Here is a 17,224-nt window from a genome sequence, read left to right as displayed (position 1 = left end):
ATATACCGATCTTGCAGAGAACCTGAGTTACAGAATTTCAAAAACTTTACAATGAAATAACTAACAACAAGATTTATAACTTGAATTTAATTTAAACATTACAAAAAATGATGGGGAGCAGGAGGACAGTTTGAGACTAGAAAGGTGGCTCAATGGTTAACAGCATGTATATATAAGTTAACACATGTATATATAAGTAATAATAATATTGGTTTGTCTTTTGTTGTTTACACAGACAGGGTTTCTCTTCAAAGTCCTAGAATTTGTTCTGTAGACCAGGCTGGCTTTCAACTCAAGAGATCCACCTGCCTGCCTCTGTCCCCTAACCCCCCCCCTCTGCACACACACACCCAGAGTACTGAGATTAAAGGTATGCACCATCACCACCCAGTGTTTCTATTGCTGTGAAGAGAAACATGACCACGGCAGCTCTTATAGAGGAAACACTTAACTGATGTGGCAGTTTACAGTTTCAGAGGTTTAATCTATTATCACGGTGGTGTGCAGGCAAACGTGGTGCTCATGCTGGAGAATTCTACAGCTTCATAGGCAGGCAACAAGAAGTGGTCTCAGATACTGGGTGTAGCCTGAGCATATATGAGACCTCAAAGTCCACCCTCACAGTGACTCCAACAAGGCCACACCCACTCCAACAAAGCCACACCTCCCAATAGTGCCACTTGCCTTTGGGGACCATTTTCTTTCAAACGGCCCCCAAAGCTCCACATTCCACTCCCTGGTCCCCAAAGGCTTGAAGCCATATCGTAATGCAAAAAGGGATTCAGTCAACAAAAACAAAACAGACAAAGCCAGGCAGTGCTAGCACACACCTTTAATCCCAGCACTTGGGATGCAGAGGCAGGTGGATTTCAGTGAGTTCAAGGCCAGCCTGGTCTACAGAGGGAGTTCCAGGACAGCCAGAGCTATTACACAGAGAAACCCTGTGTAGAAAAACAAAACAAAACAAAACAAAACAAAAAAAGAAAAGAAAAACAAAACAAAAATGCATTCAGTCCAACTTCAAAAGTCCCCATAGTCTATAACAGTCTCAAACTATTTAAAAGTCTAAAGTTCAAAGTTTCTTCTGAGATCCATGGCTATCTCTTAAAATCAAAATAAAAAGGCAGATCACATACTGCCAACATATAATGACACAGGATTTACATTACCATTCCAAAATGTAGGGAAGGGACCAAAGTAAGACTGAAAACCAGTTGGGCAAACTCTGCACCTCCATGTCTGATGTCAAAGCGTCTCCAGCCCCTTTCCATCTTGTTGACTGTAACACACTCCTCTCTCCTGGGCTGGTCCCACTCCCTGTCAGCAGCTCTCCTCAGCAGGTAACCCTCAGCTCTGGCATCTCCAGCATCTTGGAGTCTCCAAGGCAGTCCAAGTTTCACTTTCACAGATTCACACAATGGCCTCTCTAGGCTTCCATTCAGAGACACCCCTGACACAAGCCTGGCCTCAGAGGCTTTCCTTAGTCTCAGAGGCAAACTCCATAGCCCCTTTCCTCTAGTCTTAACTCCATAGCCATGTGGCTGAAGCTGCCAAGTTCTGCTGCTTACTGGGGCTAGAACATGGCCCCCTCATTCAATTACATCTTCACCCACTTTCTGCTTTCAATGGTTACCTTCACTACCTAAGCTTGGCTGTTCTGGAACTTTCCCTGTAGACTAGGCTGGCCTCAAACTCAAGAGATCTGCCAGCCTCTGCCTTCCCAGCACTGGGGTTAAAGGTGTGCACCGCCACACCTAGACCTAAGCTTTTCGTCAGTTCCCTTTCACAAGCTGGAAATGAAGCTGGGTGGGATCTTGCCCTTTACTCCATTTCTTAATCTGTTTGTCTCCTTGAACACAGGATTTAGCTCCATTCCACTTTCTGGTGTTTCGTTTCTCCTCAGATATTTTCCCTTGCTCAGCTTGCTCCTCTCCATTGTTTATCTTCATTAGGGTTAACACTCGGAACCACACAACGGAGTCTGCATTAGGCTGTTTTGAGATTTCCTCTGCCAATGGAATTAATCCAAAACTTCTCACTTTTAGCCTCAGGCAGACTTTTCAGACAAGGGCAAAAAGCAGCCACATTCTTCACCAAAATATCACAAGAATGATCTCTAGGCAACATACTAAAATTCTCCTCTGAAACCTCTTGAGCCAGCCCCCAACAGTTCATCATCAGCTGACACTCAGCACCACTATCTTCCATGCTGTGTGGCCCACTATGAAGCACTTAAAGCCTCCAACTGCTTTCCTAACCCAAACTCCCAAATCCATATTACTCCAAATAAAAACATGCCCCCCATAACAGCAATACCCCACTCCTAGTACCAACTTCCGATTAGTTAAGTTTTCTATTGCTATGAAAAGACACAATGACCATGGCAACTATTATAAAGTAAAACATTTAATTGAGGTAACAGCATATAGTTTCAAAGGTTTAGTCTGTTATCATCATGGTGGGGAGCATGGTGGTTAGAAGTATGGTGACATGCAGGCAGACATGGTTCTAGAGAATGCTACATCTTGATAGGCAAGCAACAAGAAGTGGTCTCAGACACTGGGCATAGCTTGAATATATGAGACCTCGAAGCCCACCCCCACAATGACACATTTCCTCCAACAAGACCACACCTACTCCAACAAAGCCATATCTCCTAATAGTGCCCTTCCCTTTGGGGGCTGTTTTCTTTCAAACCACCACAGTTCTTATAATATTATTAAGACAAAGAGTGATAAAGCAGAATACTCTCCTCTGGCCTCTGCACATAAAAGGACATGTAGGCAGACACAAATACATGTACAAATACAAGTTATATAATATACATATGTATGTATTGAAATATTACACAGCACTCCATTAATATGTATAACTTTTGTGTTTTTATGTACCAGTTAAATTTTTACAATTTTTAAATGGGAAGAAACACCAAAGGATCACAGAATTGCCTTCAGAGGGAAGGGAAAGCTTGTGATGGCAATAATGCTTTAATCAGATACTGAGGAAAGAACAATAGTTTGTCCAGCTGTAAGAATGATAAATCCCAAGATGCCACAGAACAGTATCAGACAACAGTAGGAAAAGCATCTTTACTAGTGGCTGAATCTTACAGAACATCAACAGCATGCTAAGAAACTTGAGAGCCAAGGTGGGAATCCAGGAACTGGTAGTTGCACCCCAATGAAATCAATTCGGTTGGGGAAACCATAAACTTCTGTTAAAATTAGTTCAAATAGAATAGGAAGTATCAGACATTTGTGACATTGTAAAGACAAGTTTTATTTAATACTTGCATCCAATACTACAAGCATGCACACTGGGTTACAAAGTGAAATTAATTTATTTCTGCTAGCTCAGGGTCAAGAGTTTGAGCTAGGTAACTAATGACTGATCACATTAAACAAATGAAGGACACATCAAAAGGAACTCCCAGGTTTCTAGTACAGAGACCTCAATGGGCCCACAGTGGATGGCTGGGATAAGGAAAATTAGGAGGGCTGCTTAACCAAGCCAGTGTAAGGATTCTGGGTATTTCCAACAGCATCCTTTTCAGAAGTTACAGTCAATAATGATCTTGTTCAGCAGAGACAATGGGCACAGTCAGTACCACTGCAAACTCACTGAATACACAACTAACAGAGGTCTTCTAGAAACAGAAATCTCAACCCACTGAAAAACTATGGAACCAGAAAGAGTAGACAGGAGAAGTACAACATCATCAGAGAGCAGATAGGATTGCTCAGTACCCTGTTCCTATCCCAACTACCGATAAGAATCCATTACCTATGGGACCCAGGCAAACATTCTAAAAACTCTATCATCAGGGCACTTTCATTTCCTAGGAGTGCGTCTGGTTTTGTTTGTCTTTATGACGGCTTCCTCGCCTCCTCTCTCAGTTTCCACTCCAAGAGTTTCAGTGTGTATTCCTCCGGTGGCTCAGCTTACTGCGATCTCTAAACTAGATTTTGGCTACTCCTCAGTTTATACTCTTGGGTCTTCAGGCTACAAGAATAGGACTAGAAGACCCTAACTTTTCTACAGATGTGGGGTAGTCCTATCCCTCTCCCAACTCCTTTTACCCCTTAGGAAAGAGAGTGCCCCAATTCTGGGAAGATCTCTCTGCACTACTGGGCCCAAAACTACTTTTTATGTTTGTTTCCTTTTTATTTCTGTAGACAAGGTTTTTCTGTGTAGCCTTGGCTGTCCTGGAACTCACTCTGTAGACCAGGCTGGTCTTGAACTCACAGAGCTCCCGCTGCCTCTGCTTCCCAAGAACGCTGGGATTAAAGGTGTGTGATACCGCTGCTGCCACTGCCACCACCAGGCTCCCCTCCCAAAAAAAAAAAAAAAAAAAAAAAACTCTTTCCTGGTCACCCTTTGGCTACATTCTTCCACAAACCTGCCCCCAAACACTTCAGCCAACTGGCTGCCCTCAAGTACCTCATGTTCTGCAGGTGCGGTCTTTCCCTCCTGCTCTTCTTCGGTGTGAAGGGCCCTCTCTACCGCAGTCATTTTACTTACCCCTCATGATATCCCTCAACCATTAGCTCTGCCCAACGCTGTCCTCACTCCTGCCACTGAATTCAGACTTAGTTCTTTCTACCTTTGTGCTCCCAGAGCGTCTCTTTAGGCTTTGAGCCAAACATTTCATTATCATCTACTGTAGACAATGGCTCTCAAAGTCCTTTTCCACTACAGTTTCTTGAATGTGTGCACCCTATCACAGCCTTCTCTCCAGTACCCCATGGCCCCAAACACACAGTAGGTCCTTGACAAGGAGTTTCTGCTTCAAACAAAAAAGCTGCTGAGATGTTCTACCAAAACCTATATTGATCATGGCAAATAAGAGCAATGAGGAGGCGTGGCAGTGGTGGCACGCTCCTTTAACCCCTGCACTCAGGAGGCAGAGGCAGGCTGAGCTCTGTGAGTTTGAGGCCAGCCTGGTCTGCATCTACAAAGAGGATTCCAGGACAGCCAAGGCTACACAGAGAGACTCTCTCTCTCAGAGAACTGAGAGAGAGAGAGAGAGATAGATAGCTAGAGATAGAGAGAGCACAGGAAGAGGTTGGAGAAAGACGAAGAATAGATGATCCCCTCTTCTACTTAGCTGCTGCTGGTACACCCCACTCCTCTCTTAGCTGCTGCTGGTACACCCCACTCCTCTCTTAGCTGCTGCTGGTACACCCCACTCCTCTCTTAGCTGATGCTGGTACACCCCATTTCTCTCTTAGCTGATGCTGGTACACCCCATTTCTCTGAAAAGTTAACTTCAGCAAGAAAGGTTGAGTAGACATTTTGGAAAGTTTAAAGAAATACAAATATTGCAAGGCTCTCCCTGCTGCTATTAGTCAGGTATTGACCTTGGGATGTGGTTACAGGGATTATATATTTTATTTTGCCATCCACACCCTCTACCGCTCTGATACCTCTAGCTATATGGGCAATAAAGAGTCTTTCATACAGGCTCTGAATATTATCCTTGAGCTCCTCTGGGAACAGCTTAGCCTTCTCTCAGCCCTCCCGCCTTTCCAATGAGTAATCCTACCATGCAGTCCTCAGCTCTTAAAAAAAGTAGTTTTCTTCTCAATGTATCCAGTTTCCCTCCCTCTACCCTCTCCTTAACTTCCACCATGGACACCAAAGGCAGACAGTGTGCCTTCTCAGCTGCCTGACAAGAAGCCATAGTATACATTTCAGAGAAGAGAACTAGGAAGGGTTTCAACACTTGGAGCGTCCTATTCCTCCCATAAGCACCATTTACATATATCCAGAACTTAGCATCCCTGTTTATAATTGGCCATTTATGTGTTCTATCTCCCTCACTAAAACTGGGCTTCTTGAGAACTAGCCCTAGTTCCCAGCAAAGTGCCCAGGACATAGTGTACCTTCTATAAACTAATGGTTTAAAGAGTTTTTTAAAAATCCATAAAATAAATTGCCCCTTCAGGCTCCTCAGCCAAACTCAGTGACGATGTGAATTTGGAAGAAGAAACACTTCAGAGGTGATCATAACTAAAACATCTTTATATAGTAGCCAGGCCTGTGATGCAAAGCTCAGCTAAAGACAGTCTCAAACAAGGGTCCTTTGACAGGCAGCCATTCCCCATGTTCCCTGGACTGCTCACTATGGTGAAGGTAGTAAACCCAGTTCTCCAGAGTTTACTTTCCCAACAGCTAGCAGCTCCCCCAGCCCCTACTTCAGTGACTCCTATATCCCCCTTTGACCTTTAATGCTGTGTAACAGTGGATGAAAAATGGATTTTTTTTAAAGGCTACTTCACAGCTGAAGAAAAAATATACTGTTTAAGGTGTTAAATATTTTCATATGCAACAAATCTGGCTTGACTCTAACCTGCACACACACTTAGAGGCACAGGCATAAATGTCAGTGGTATAATTTGTTATAAGTTTCTGATGACCAGAGATGGAAATGACCACGGATTCTCACAATTCAAACCACTTTTACGTAAATGTGAACTTTCCTAAAACATCCAAGGGGGAGAACTTTTCCGCCTGACCTCAGAGAGTCGCTTAGAGATACTGATAGCATTATTCATGGGGTTATTCATGTTCTTTGAGAAAAAAAATAATACAAATATTAGTTTCTTTGGGGGTTTATGTTTTGACCTTTAATAAAAATGTGCTTCAAGGCACCACTTATGAAAATGAGAGCAGGTTTTCATGCTTGAATAAGCGCCACTTCATATAGTCAGACTCAAGGAAAGCTGTACCTTACAATGCACGCGTGCGCGCGCGCGCACACACACACACACACACACACACACACACACACACCACGTGCACATTTGGTGACCTCACTTAAAATGGCTCACTTACCAGACATGAAGCAGGGTTATAAGAAACCATGAGTTGAATGTATCAGGCATCTGACACCCTAGGAAATAACAATAAAGTGTAAATATGAGAAGGTGTGGAGGAGGCCTCCTAACTCTGTTTTAGCCACTAGTGGGAATGTGTGCAACTAAAATGTAAGGCCGTACGACAGTTCTGAGTAAGCTGTTGCAGAAAAGATGTAAAACACAATGTAAGACTGTGGGCTAGAGCACAGAATCCAGTCAAACAACCAGCCTCATGGCCTTGGGCAAACTGCATCTTCCCTCTGAGTTTCAAACTCCTCATTTTACCAAATGTGGCATAGATGGTATCTTATGGCTCCTTCCAATGTCATGAGGTTCTAAGCTAGTTTCCCTTTGTGGGCTTGAAGGCTAAAGAGCTAAGCACATATACCTCCCCGTGCCCCTTCAGCATCAGCTCTGTGATCATCTGAACCCCGCTGGAAAGGTGAAGCCTTTCTGGTCTCCTTTTTTTGCTTATTTGTTTGTTTGTTTATTTGTGTTTTTGCTTGTTTTTGTTTTTTGAGGTAGGGTTTCTCTATGTAACCCTGACTATCCTGGAACTCACTCTGGAGACCAGGCTGGTCTCCAACTCAGAGATCCTCCTGCCTCTGCCTCCCAAGTGCTGGGATTAAAGGTGTGCACCACCCAGCTCTTTTCTAATTTTTTAAAAGATAATCCAATGTGGTATGGCCATGAATGTGCCGAATGATTTATCCAATAGCCAGGAGGGAAAAGAGTGGACCTCTTAGGAACTAGGGCTGAATCAGGGAGCAGACTACTCTCTGAAAACCAGTTCTCAGCTACAGGGACAACACTACAGATCCTCAGGTCAGATCTCAGCCCAGACATTCACCTCTCTCCATTCTCAGAGTCCTAAGAAATCCCTCCGGTTGGCTGAGGGGTCCCTGCTACATGTACTCTCCTTATCACATGACAAAGAGAAAAGCTTGACAAGGAGCAGGAAGGATGAAGGGGAGAAAAATTGTGGGGAATGTGAGTCCTTACAGTAAAACCATCTTTTGGAACAATGACTCAAAAATAAAAGGCATGATAGTGCCTGCTTAGAATTCCACACACATCCTGTGTTCCTGTGAGGCAGCAGGATTGCAAAATCCAAGCTTGCCTGGACTATATTAAATCTGTATTCCCCCCCCCCCACACACACACACACAAACCCTAAAAGTATCCTCTACCAATCAGCATTCAGTGAGGTAACAGTTAACAACGAGGATCACTATGGGAGAAAACACGCTGCAGGACCCTAGGGGGTAGGACTAGAACCTGCATTAATAAGGGAGTCCTACCTCGCTGTGGCTGGGCTTTTCACGTGGCAGACCTAAGTGCTTCACAGCCATTAGCTCAATGTGTCTGTCTAACAACCCTAGTAGGTGGGTATGGACACACCCCAGCTGTCGGGCGAGAGAACTGAGTGTTATCAGAACAACTGTTCAAGGCTCTTGAACCGCACACCAAGAACTGAGACGTGGGACTAAATTCAGTCTCCCTTGACTCTATGTGCAGTGTGTGGACTGTTACTTGAGCACCTCTCTAATGCTAAGATGCGGACTCTTCCTTGAGAAAGGGGCGTAGTCCACATCCAGTCGGCTGCTAATCATCTTAATGCAATATTTCTCTTAACCCTCCCCTTAACCCGGGAGAAGCACCGGAGCCCTACGCTAGAGGTAACAAAGCTGAGTCAAAAAGGCCAAATAAGTACGGGCAAGAACCACGTTAAGCCAGTGGCCAGGCTGGCTCGGGTTTGAATCCAGGTCTGACACAAAAGGACACCAAAAAACTAGGGTGAGCTTACTGGGTGGTGGCCAGTGGCTGTCAAGTGCACTTCCTCTCTGAGCCCAGCAGGAGGGAACTGGAGACTGGCCTGACCTGCCATCCAGCTATTGAGACCCATGCCATCTGAGAGCTGGCCAGCTGCTCTCCGCCTAGAACAAGAATAGCCCCGAGAAACTCTCAAGCCCAGATCTCAAGTTGGGTCTTTCTTTGGATGTTAGAACAAAACATTAAAAAGTTTTCTTGGAAGTCTGTCTTTCGATCTGGAGAGTGAAATCTGGCTGCTTCTACAAGACAGTCTGCCCAACTGCTGCCTCTACATCAGAGCCTCCCAGCAGCCTCCAGGAGCCTGTCCAGTCTCCTCAGAGGTAGAATCAGTTCTTGGACTGGAAAGCACAGAGAGACAAACAGGTCAGCAGCTGGCCCTGGGTCACAGTTTTCCCTTCTGGGGGTCAGCTCGGGGCTGATGAGAAAAGAGTTGGCACATGAGTAAGTCACTGTGCCCATGGAGGACAAAACAGAAACCCACAAAGTAAACCTCAAAAATATCAAACCAACGACTGAATGTTGACCGTGAGCAACACAAAAATATGATCCTTAGCTCAACAAAATGTGTTTACATATTTCAGGGTTAAGCCCTGTGACACTCTGCCATGATCACACTCTTGCTCCAATATACATGCAGAATATTCTTTTCTCAGACTAGACTCTTTCTTGACACCAAGTTCAGTAAAATTCAATAATTCCATTACTGCCACCAGAGAGTGATATTACCATATTTTAATATGAGATCAGCCTGCTTAACTTAATTTAAGCCAATTTAGACAAAGTTTCTGGGCTTCTCAGAGGCCCACTTTCCTTCTGTCAATAAGTCAGTGGACAGAGAACAAGGGAGCCTACCTCAGAGTTTCTGTGATGACAAACAAGAGATCAAAGGCCTGTAAAATGCTTAGTAAAATCAAGGTGTGGTGGCACATGCCTTTAGCCGCAGCACCAGCACTTGGGAGGCAGATGAAGGTGAATCTCTGTGAGTTAAAAGCCATCCTACCCCACATAGTGAGTTCTAGGCCAACCAACAATATATAATGAGATCCTCTCAAAAAAAAAAAAAAAAAAAAAAAAAGCTAATGGCTCAATATTCATTACTGTTGTTTCCACTGAATTAAATAATAGGACTCAAATTATTTTTAAAAGTTTCACCAGTTAAAATTGTGTCACAAAATAGAATGAAAGCTCAACCACTGGCTCAGAATCTCTTCATTAAAGAACCTCTCCTCTCCAAGGTAATCAGTTTCTTAGAGGCAAAAAGTCACAGACAAGATTGCAGAATTAAGCACAAGATAACTGGCTGCCTATGCTCCACACATAACTACATAACACAGCAGGCATTTTCATTATGACAGGCAAGGGACATACCAGAGCATGCCAGAAACAGCAGCTGCCAAAGAACCTGACCACTCAGATTCATCTGGGGTTCTAGATCTCAGCGATGAACACTTGGGCTCTGACGGGCCAGGTACAACTCTGGCAGTGTAGGGAGGACTGTCCAAGAAGCTGACTGACGGGCACAGCATACTGTGATCCAACAACTCGCTCACATAGTCTTCAAGAAATGCCATCAGCCTCCTGTGCCAGATGTTCGAGGCTCTCAGTCCTCAGGGTTCTTACGATCAAGCCCTATAGCAAAGACCTACAGTGACATGGCCACTTTAAAGGTGTAATCTCAGAGCGACATACAAATTCCCTCATTTTATTCCAATCCCCACTAACTCCTTAGCATCCAAGCCACAAGACAGTCAGTCTCACTATTCTATAGATTTTTCTAAAAAAATCTTTCACCTCCAGATGGTACCTCCCAAATCTGTCCTTTGTTTACTAGCCACACTTTGCAACTCCTTTGGTTTTTTATTTTAAAATGTAAACCTAACCAAAAGGGGGGGAGGGGGCACACAGCAGAACAAATAAACAAGCGACAGGTTTGTTTGCTTGTTTGTGACAGGGTTTCACTATGTAGTCCTGGCTAGTCAAAAACTCTGTACATAGAACAGGTTTTCCTTCAGTTTATAGCAATCCTCATGCAGAAAACTCACTGCCATTTCTCCTGAAGGGCAGAGCCAGGGCAAAACTCACCAAGATATACACCACTGTGTAAATAAACATCAGTTTCCAATACTACCACAACATCTCTCAAAGGGAATTCTCATCAAAATAAAGCAAAACCCAAACTATTAAGCTGCATTACAATTTCCAGTTTGTGGTTACACTCATTCACGGACAGCATGCTGCAGTGGGAAAATCCCTGAGGTTTAAGCCAGACAACACAGGTGCAAGCCTTGGCTAGGCAATCTTGGGCAAGTCACTGAGCCTGTTTCTTAACTGTTTCTAAACACAAAACAAAAATAAACAATAATACAAGCACTTACTACCCCACAAGATTGTGAAACTCCTAAAGGAGACAAACATGAAAGCAAATAAATGCAAGCTATTAATATGTAATTATAACTTTTTGAAACTTCTTAAGTTGGTAATCTGCAAGCTATGATTGAAATATGAAAATTAACTATGTAATAATAGTTCTCTTTATCTGATACTATAATATTAATAAAACTCAAGAACCTTCAATAGGGGGCTAGAGAGATGGCTCAGCGATTAAAAGCGCTTGTGGCTCTTGCAGAAGACCCGGGTTTGGTTTCCAACACCCACATGGTTGCTCACAAGTGTCTGTTTTGGAACTGCAGTTCCAGTGCTTCCAATGCCCTCTTCAGGCTTCTGCGGGCACTGACTGCATGCGGTGCACATACACACATTCATACCAAATACTCATACGTGTAAACTAAAACTTTAAAAAAAGAGGACCCTTCAATAATGAGGAGTGAAGACAAGCATTCATCTAAACTAATTATAATAAATATGAATCAAGTATTAAATAGCTGATGATAAACTTGTTCTCTCTCTTTCTCTTTCTCTCTCTCTCTCTCTCTCTCTCTCTCTCTCTCTCTCTCTCTCTGTGTGTGTGTGTGTGTGTGTGTGTGTGTGTGTGGTATATACACATGACTGTTTGAGTGCACCCATACATGTGCATGCAGAGTCCAGAGAAAAGTATCAAGTGTCTTCCTCTATGTCTCTCTACCTGGAAGAGCTCACAATTTTAGGTGAGCAGCAAGCTCCCAGGATCTACTAGCTGTCATCTCCCCTCCCCCAGTGCTAAGGTTACAGCCGCATCTGCACGGCAGAGTGAGACAACCTTTATAAGTTGTTCTCTGACCTCTACATGGGTCTCATGGTGTATATGCTTATACACATGTGCACACACATACACACACACACTACAACAATAATAAATGTCTTTTTTAATTAATTAAAAAAAAACTCCTTGTTTACAAAGGAGAAGGGAAATTATTTTCCTGATGAAAATAAAAAGTAAATTAGAATTATAGCTCAGTATAGTATTTTAAGTCCCTAATATTAATCTGCTGAATTAGTGAATAGTCAAAACAACTTATACTTGAGTTTTAAACAACCCAAATAGTTATTAAGCAATCAAAACTGCATCTGGTGTTCTTTGTTAACTGTGTACAGATATTTGTTGCCAGAAGAAAGCACTGGCTGTACAAACTTGTTAGGAGCATGGCTCTTTAAGGGGATGGCTCTAAGTGCAGAGTGCAGGTTTCCTTCTAAAGTTTGTGGACACAGAATGGCTTATATTTTCCAATGACCTTACAAATACTTATTTTAGTTAACCATTTTAATAATTATAGTTTACAGTAAAATCCTTCTGGAAAGCAATTTATCAATGGGATGTAAGTAATAAAATTATATAAGCCTTTGAGACCAATAACCCTCTAATAAAAAGAAGAATCATTGTTGCAGAACATTTTTACACTGTGTGAAGATATGTTGGTTGCTATGACTGGTGTAATAAAAAGCTGAACTGCCAATAGCTAGGAAGGAGAGGCAGGCAGGACTTCCAAGCAGGCAGAAGAGATAATCAAGGCAAGATGCTGAATGAATTGGACACACAGAATGGGAAAGAGGTAAAAGCCACATGTTAGAACATAGATTAATAAAAATATGGGTTAATTTAAGTTACAAGAGCTAATGGGTCAAGCCTAAGCTAATGGCCAAGCTTTCCTAATTAATAGGTGAGCTGCAGCCCAAAGGAAAGTCTGACTACAAATCATGAAATTTATTTCAGAATTAACTGAAACAATAAAAAACTAGACACAAAATGAGAAATGATTGACAAAATGTCCATGTCAAATGCTAAGACAGGGCACGGTGACACAAGCCTATAAACCCAGCCAGCTCTTGGGAGACAGACAGTAGGATCAGGAGTTCAAGGTCATCCTCAGCCACACAGCAAGTTCAAGGGCTGGAGACGTGGCTCCATCTATGAAGTGCTTGCTGTGCAAATATGATGACCTCAGCCTGATCCCTAGAACCCATGTAAAAATGCATGTACCAGGTATGGTGGCCTGTGCCTGTAACCCCAGTAATGGGGAGGCAGAGACAGGAGGGTCTCTGGAGCTCACTAGTCATCAAGCATAGCCTAATTGTGAGCTCCAGGCCAATGAAGGACCCTGTCTCAAAGGAGGTAGACAGTGTTTGGGAGGATAACACCATGGTGAACCTCTGGGCTATACATGCATAGATTAACAGGTACAACATACACACACAAATGTTTAAAAAAAAAAAAAAAAAAACTTAAAACCCACAGCCACAAAAATAAACAGTGGACGGTTTCCTTCCAGAACAATGGAGAGTCACTTACTCTGAAAGAATTCCTCAAAGTCAGTTTTCTCCACACAGCTCGTGTACATGCGCAGGGCTGCGATCTTAATCTTCTAGACAAAGAGAATAAAACCAAACTCAAGACATGACCAAGGACGCTCTGGAGTTATTAGGTATGGACTGCAGATCTCACATCTCTTCAGCTAGAAAGAGGGGTACAAACCTATCTGCGGGCAATGCTATTTGTTTTGTTTTAGAGACCAGACCTCAAGCAGCCCACGTTGACTGGGGACTGGCTCTGTACTTCAGTTCACCATCTCTACCTTTAAAAACAAATACATAAATCCTTTAATCTTTGCACAGAGGCTCTACTAATTAGTCTATGATTGGGGAGGGGGTGAGGCACGTCTTCTGCACTCACAGAATCTGTGTACATAGGCAAAATTCATTAATAAATATGAAATACTTCTCACTATGCCTCAAGCACTAAATATGGAGTACCTAGTACTCACTATTAAGAAATTTCTCTAGGGGCTAGAAACATGACTTAGCGGTTAAGAGCACTCATTGGTCTTGTAAAGGACCAGCACCCACATCGTGGTTCACAATCTCCTGACATCCTCTTCTGGCCTCCACAGGTAACAGGCATTCATGTGGTACACATACATACTTATACACAAGCAAAACATTCATACACCTTTTTAAAGGAAAAGTTTAATTCCCTCAGACCTTAATGAGTGGTATTTTAACTAAGCCCTATACTAACTTAATGTATTTTATGTATGTACACTACATCTTATGATCAAATCTAAAAATTATAAATCCATTCTTACAGAGTTGAGTTGGTCTGAAGAACAAGCCAGTAATACAAAAATCATAAAACTAAATAAACCAATATAGAAACAAAAGACTTGTACAATGACAGAGCAAGGGGAACCCAGTGGCTCCTGCCTGTCAACCCAGCACTCAAAGAGCTCAAGATGAGTACAGTCTACAGAGCAGGATCAGTCCAGACTATGGTGTGGACTGCAAAACAAACAAACAACAAAAAGAAAAACAAACTAAAAACAGGGGCTGGAGAGATGATAGCTCAGCAATTAAGAGGCCTGGCTACTATTGTAGAGGACCCAGGTTCAGTTCCCAGCAACCACGTGGTGGCTCAAAGAAAACACCTGTAACTCCAATTCCAGGGGCTCCAATGCCTTCTTCTGGCCTCCACAGGCACCAGGCCCACAAGTGGTGCACAGATACACAAACACACATACAGGCAGGTAAAATACTTATATTCATAGTAAAAATAAATAACTGAAACAAAAGCAAAACAAAAAGAAAAATTAAACAAACAGGTGTGATGGTCCGTGCCTGAAAGTCCAGTGTTTAAGAGGCTTAGATGGATCAGAAGTTCAAGCCTCATCTACATGACATCCTATCTCTAAGATAAATAAAAGCAAATAAATAGAGCCCATCAAGAGTTAAGATATAATACGTCACAATCAAAGAGATTTATGCAGAAATGCAAAGTTGACCCCAACACTGGCAAATCAAAGAAGGGATGAAAGAGAGGGAGCTGCCCGTCAAAATTCATCAAGAACGCTTCAGCCAAGCATGATGGCACACACCTTTAATCCCAAAACTTGGGAGGTGGAAGCAGGCAGATCTCTGTGAGTTCAAGGCCAGGCTGGTCTATAAATCAAGTTCCAGAACAGCCTGGGGTACACACACAAACCCTGCCTCAAAAACAGAACAGAACAAAACAAAACAAACAAACAAATGAACAAGTGTAACCAGGGAACAGAAAGCATCAATCTACACCATCACTGGCCTAACGACACCCTTATCCTGACACTTTTGACCCCAGTAGGCCTTCTCTCCTTTTAGGTTCACTCAACACTGAATACCAAATTGAGTTCCTGCCACAGACTTAATGCTATGGTGAGGGATAAACGAAAAGGACAAAAATTCCTGCCATGGTACAGTGTATGACCCAGGTTAACTACAGACAAATGTATAATTTTAACTAAAATTCCTAGTTACTTCATTCTTGACCCTCCCCACCATACTTTTAGTTTCCTTCTGGATCCTCTGCATAAACCCCTCTTAGATGGCAACTCATCACTCTGCCCTAGGAAAGATATCCATGACAAAGCACTCATTACAAATAATGACTACTTGACCAGACTGGCTGGCATCTTTATACAGTGCTCACACTGTGGCAATCAGAAACGTTGTAGAGTTCTTCACTTTTCTTGTAGCAAAGCCAAACCTTTATTCTTGGGTGAGCCATTTTCCTGAACAAATCTCTGAAGCAAGTCCCTGAGGACTGTCACACTGGAGGTAACAGCTGGAAAGAGCCTCTTTGAGAACCACGTGTTAATGTGAGCGAAGGCAAGGAGGCACACTGAATTTCCTCTCAGTCAACACAAGCTGTTCCAGTCCTTTGAATGACTTCATGTTTGCTTCACTCTCTCTTTGGGAGACTTCACCAAGCCACTGTCTATATGACAGGGACACCTAGGCCTGCTCTCCCACCTGCCGGGACATGTGTACCCTTCAACAAGATGAGGCGCGAACGGAGTAAGAGGATTGTACTAACGCTGTGTGAGAGCTGCACAGGAAATTATATTTATCTGTTCTGTGCTGGAATTGTTTTTCCAACAGTCTTGATGTTCAACAATCTGAGCCCCAATTCCAACAAGAACAACCTCATAAGCCCCCATCCTACTGTACGGTTTTCATCATCCACGGCTCTGAGCACCTCAGGGAACATGTCTTCATTCATTCATCGTTCATTTGTCCCTCAGCACTAAGATGACTCACATGCCTTCTCTTTTCTATACTAAGCATCTCTCTTTCAATTATTTTTTTCTTTTTTCTTTGGTGGTGGTGGTGGGGTGTTTGCTGTATCCCCCAGCTAGCCCAAAACTGTCTATGTAGACCAGGCTGGCCTCAAACTCACAGAGATCTGCCTGTCTCTGTCACCCAAATGCTAGGATTAAAGACCTATGAAGCCATTCATGGTTTTCTTCAACCATTCTTTAGTTTTTACATGATACTGCTATGTAAACAGAAGAGGGAAAGGTCATTCCCAAGCTGAGCATGGTGGTGCACATCTATAATTACTTTCAACACTTGAGAGTCAGAGGTAGGCAGACCTTTGTGAATTTGAGTTCAGTCTGTTCTACATAGCTAGTTCCAGGCCAGCCAGGGCTACACAGAGAGACCCTGTCTCAAACAAAACAAACAAACAAAGAAAAGCTATTTTAGGATGCTCAAATAAGTAAGAAAATGCTACACTTAAAATCTTAAATATAGGGCTAGGAACATTGTTTTACGGTCTATTGATTAACTAGCATGAGCCTACTAGATCCAAAGAAACAAAGTCTAAATATGATTCTACAGGAATCTACACACAAAAACATCCAAGAAAAATTAGCCAAAAGGTAGGTCATAAACATCAGTAGACAAGTAAACATTTTGTTCCCTAAGCAAATACATGTGAAAATACAAAAAGCAAGGAATTTTGCCAGTGCAAGCCAATGCAAGTATCTGACCACAGACTTCTGAGTTAACAGTACTAAAAAGGACTTAACATAAACCTTTAAAATGGAAAGTCCTCACTAGATTTCCCCACCAAAATCATACCAGAATGTCACACTGTGATATTTTGATGTGACAGATTTTAAAATGAAGGCTATAAAAACTGCCACATCATAAAAGATTTTTTAATGCAAATATTTAGTTGAAGTAACAAAGGGAATCAAGAAAACTCAGAGGCTAAGTAAGCTATATGAGAGAATTCTCCCACTGGTCTCATAATCCTTCAAATGGTGGCCATTTGCCCTCTGGAA

At 42.7% G+C, this 17,224-nt stretch overlaps 1 protein-coding gene across 1 annotated transcript in view; it reads right to left on the bottom strand.

Annotated features, from left to right (window-relative positions):
• The window catches only part of LOC127225033 (ubiquinol-cytochrome-c reductase complex assembly factor 1), an 84,673-nt gene that overhangs the window by 47,548 nt on the left and 19,901 nt on the right, over positions 1 to 17,224 (bottom strand). The window contains exons 5-6 of the mRNA XM_051188310.1: positions 13,417 to 13,489; positions 6,838 to 6,895 (exon numbers count right to left, since the gene is read on the bottom strand). Of these exons, the coding sequence (XP_051044267.1) occupies positions 6,838 to 6,895; positions 13,417 to 13,489 (131 nt within the window). The remainder of the gene's footprint in view (positions 1 to 6,837; positions 6,896 to 13,416; positions 13,490 to 17,224) is intronic.

Source organism: Phodopus roborovskii, unplaced genomic scaffold, assembly GCF_943737965.1.
Source record: "Phodopus roborovskii unplaced genomic scaffold, PHOROB, whole genome shotgun sequence".
Taxonomy (NCBI): Eukaryota; Metazoa; Chordata; class Mammalia; order Rodentia; family Cricetidae; genus Phodopus; species Phodopus roborovskii.
This window is presented reverse-complemented; position numbering and strand designations above follow the sequence as displayed.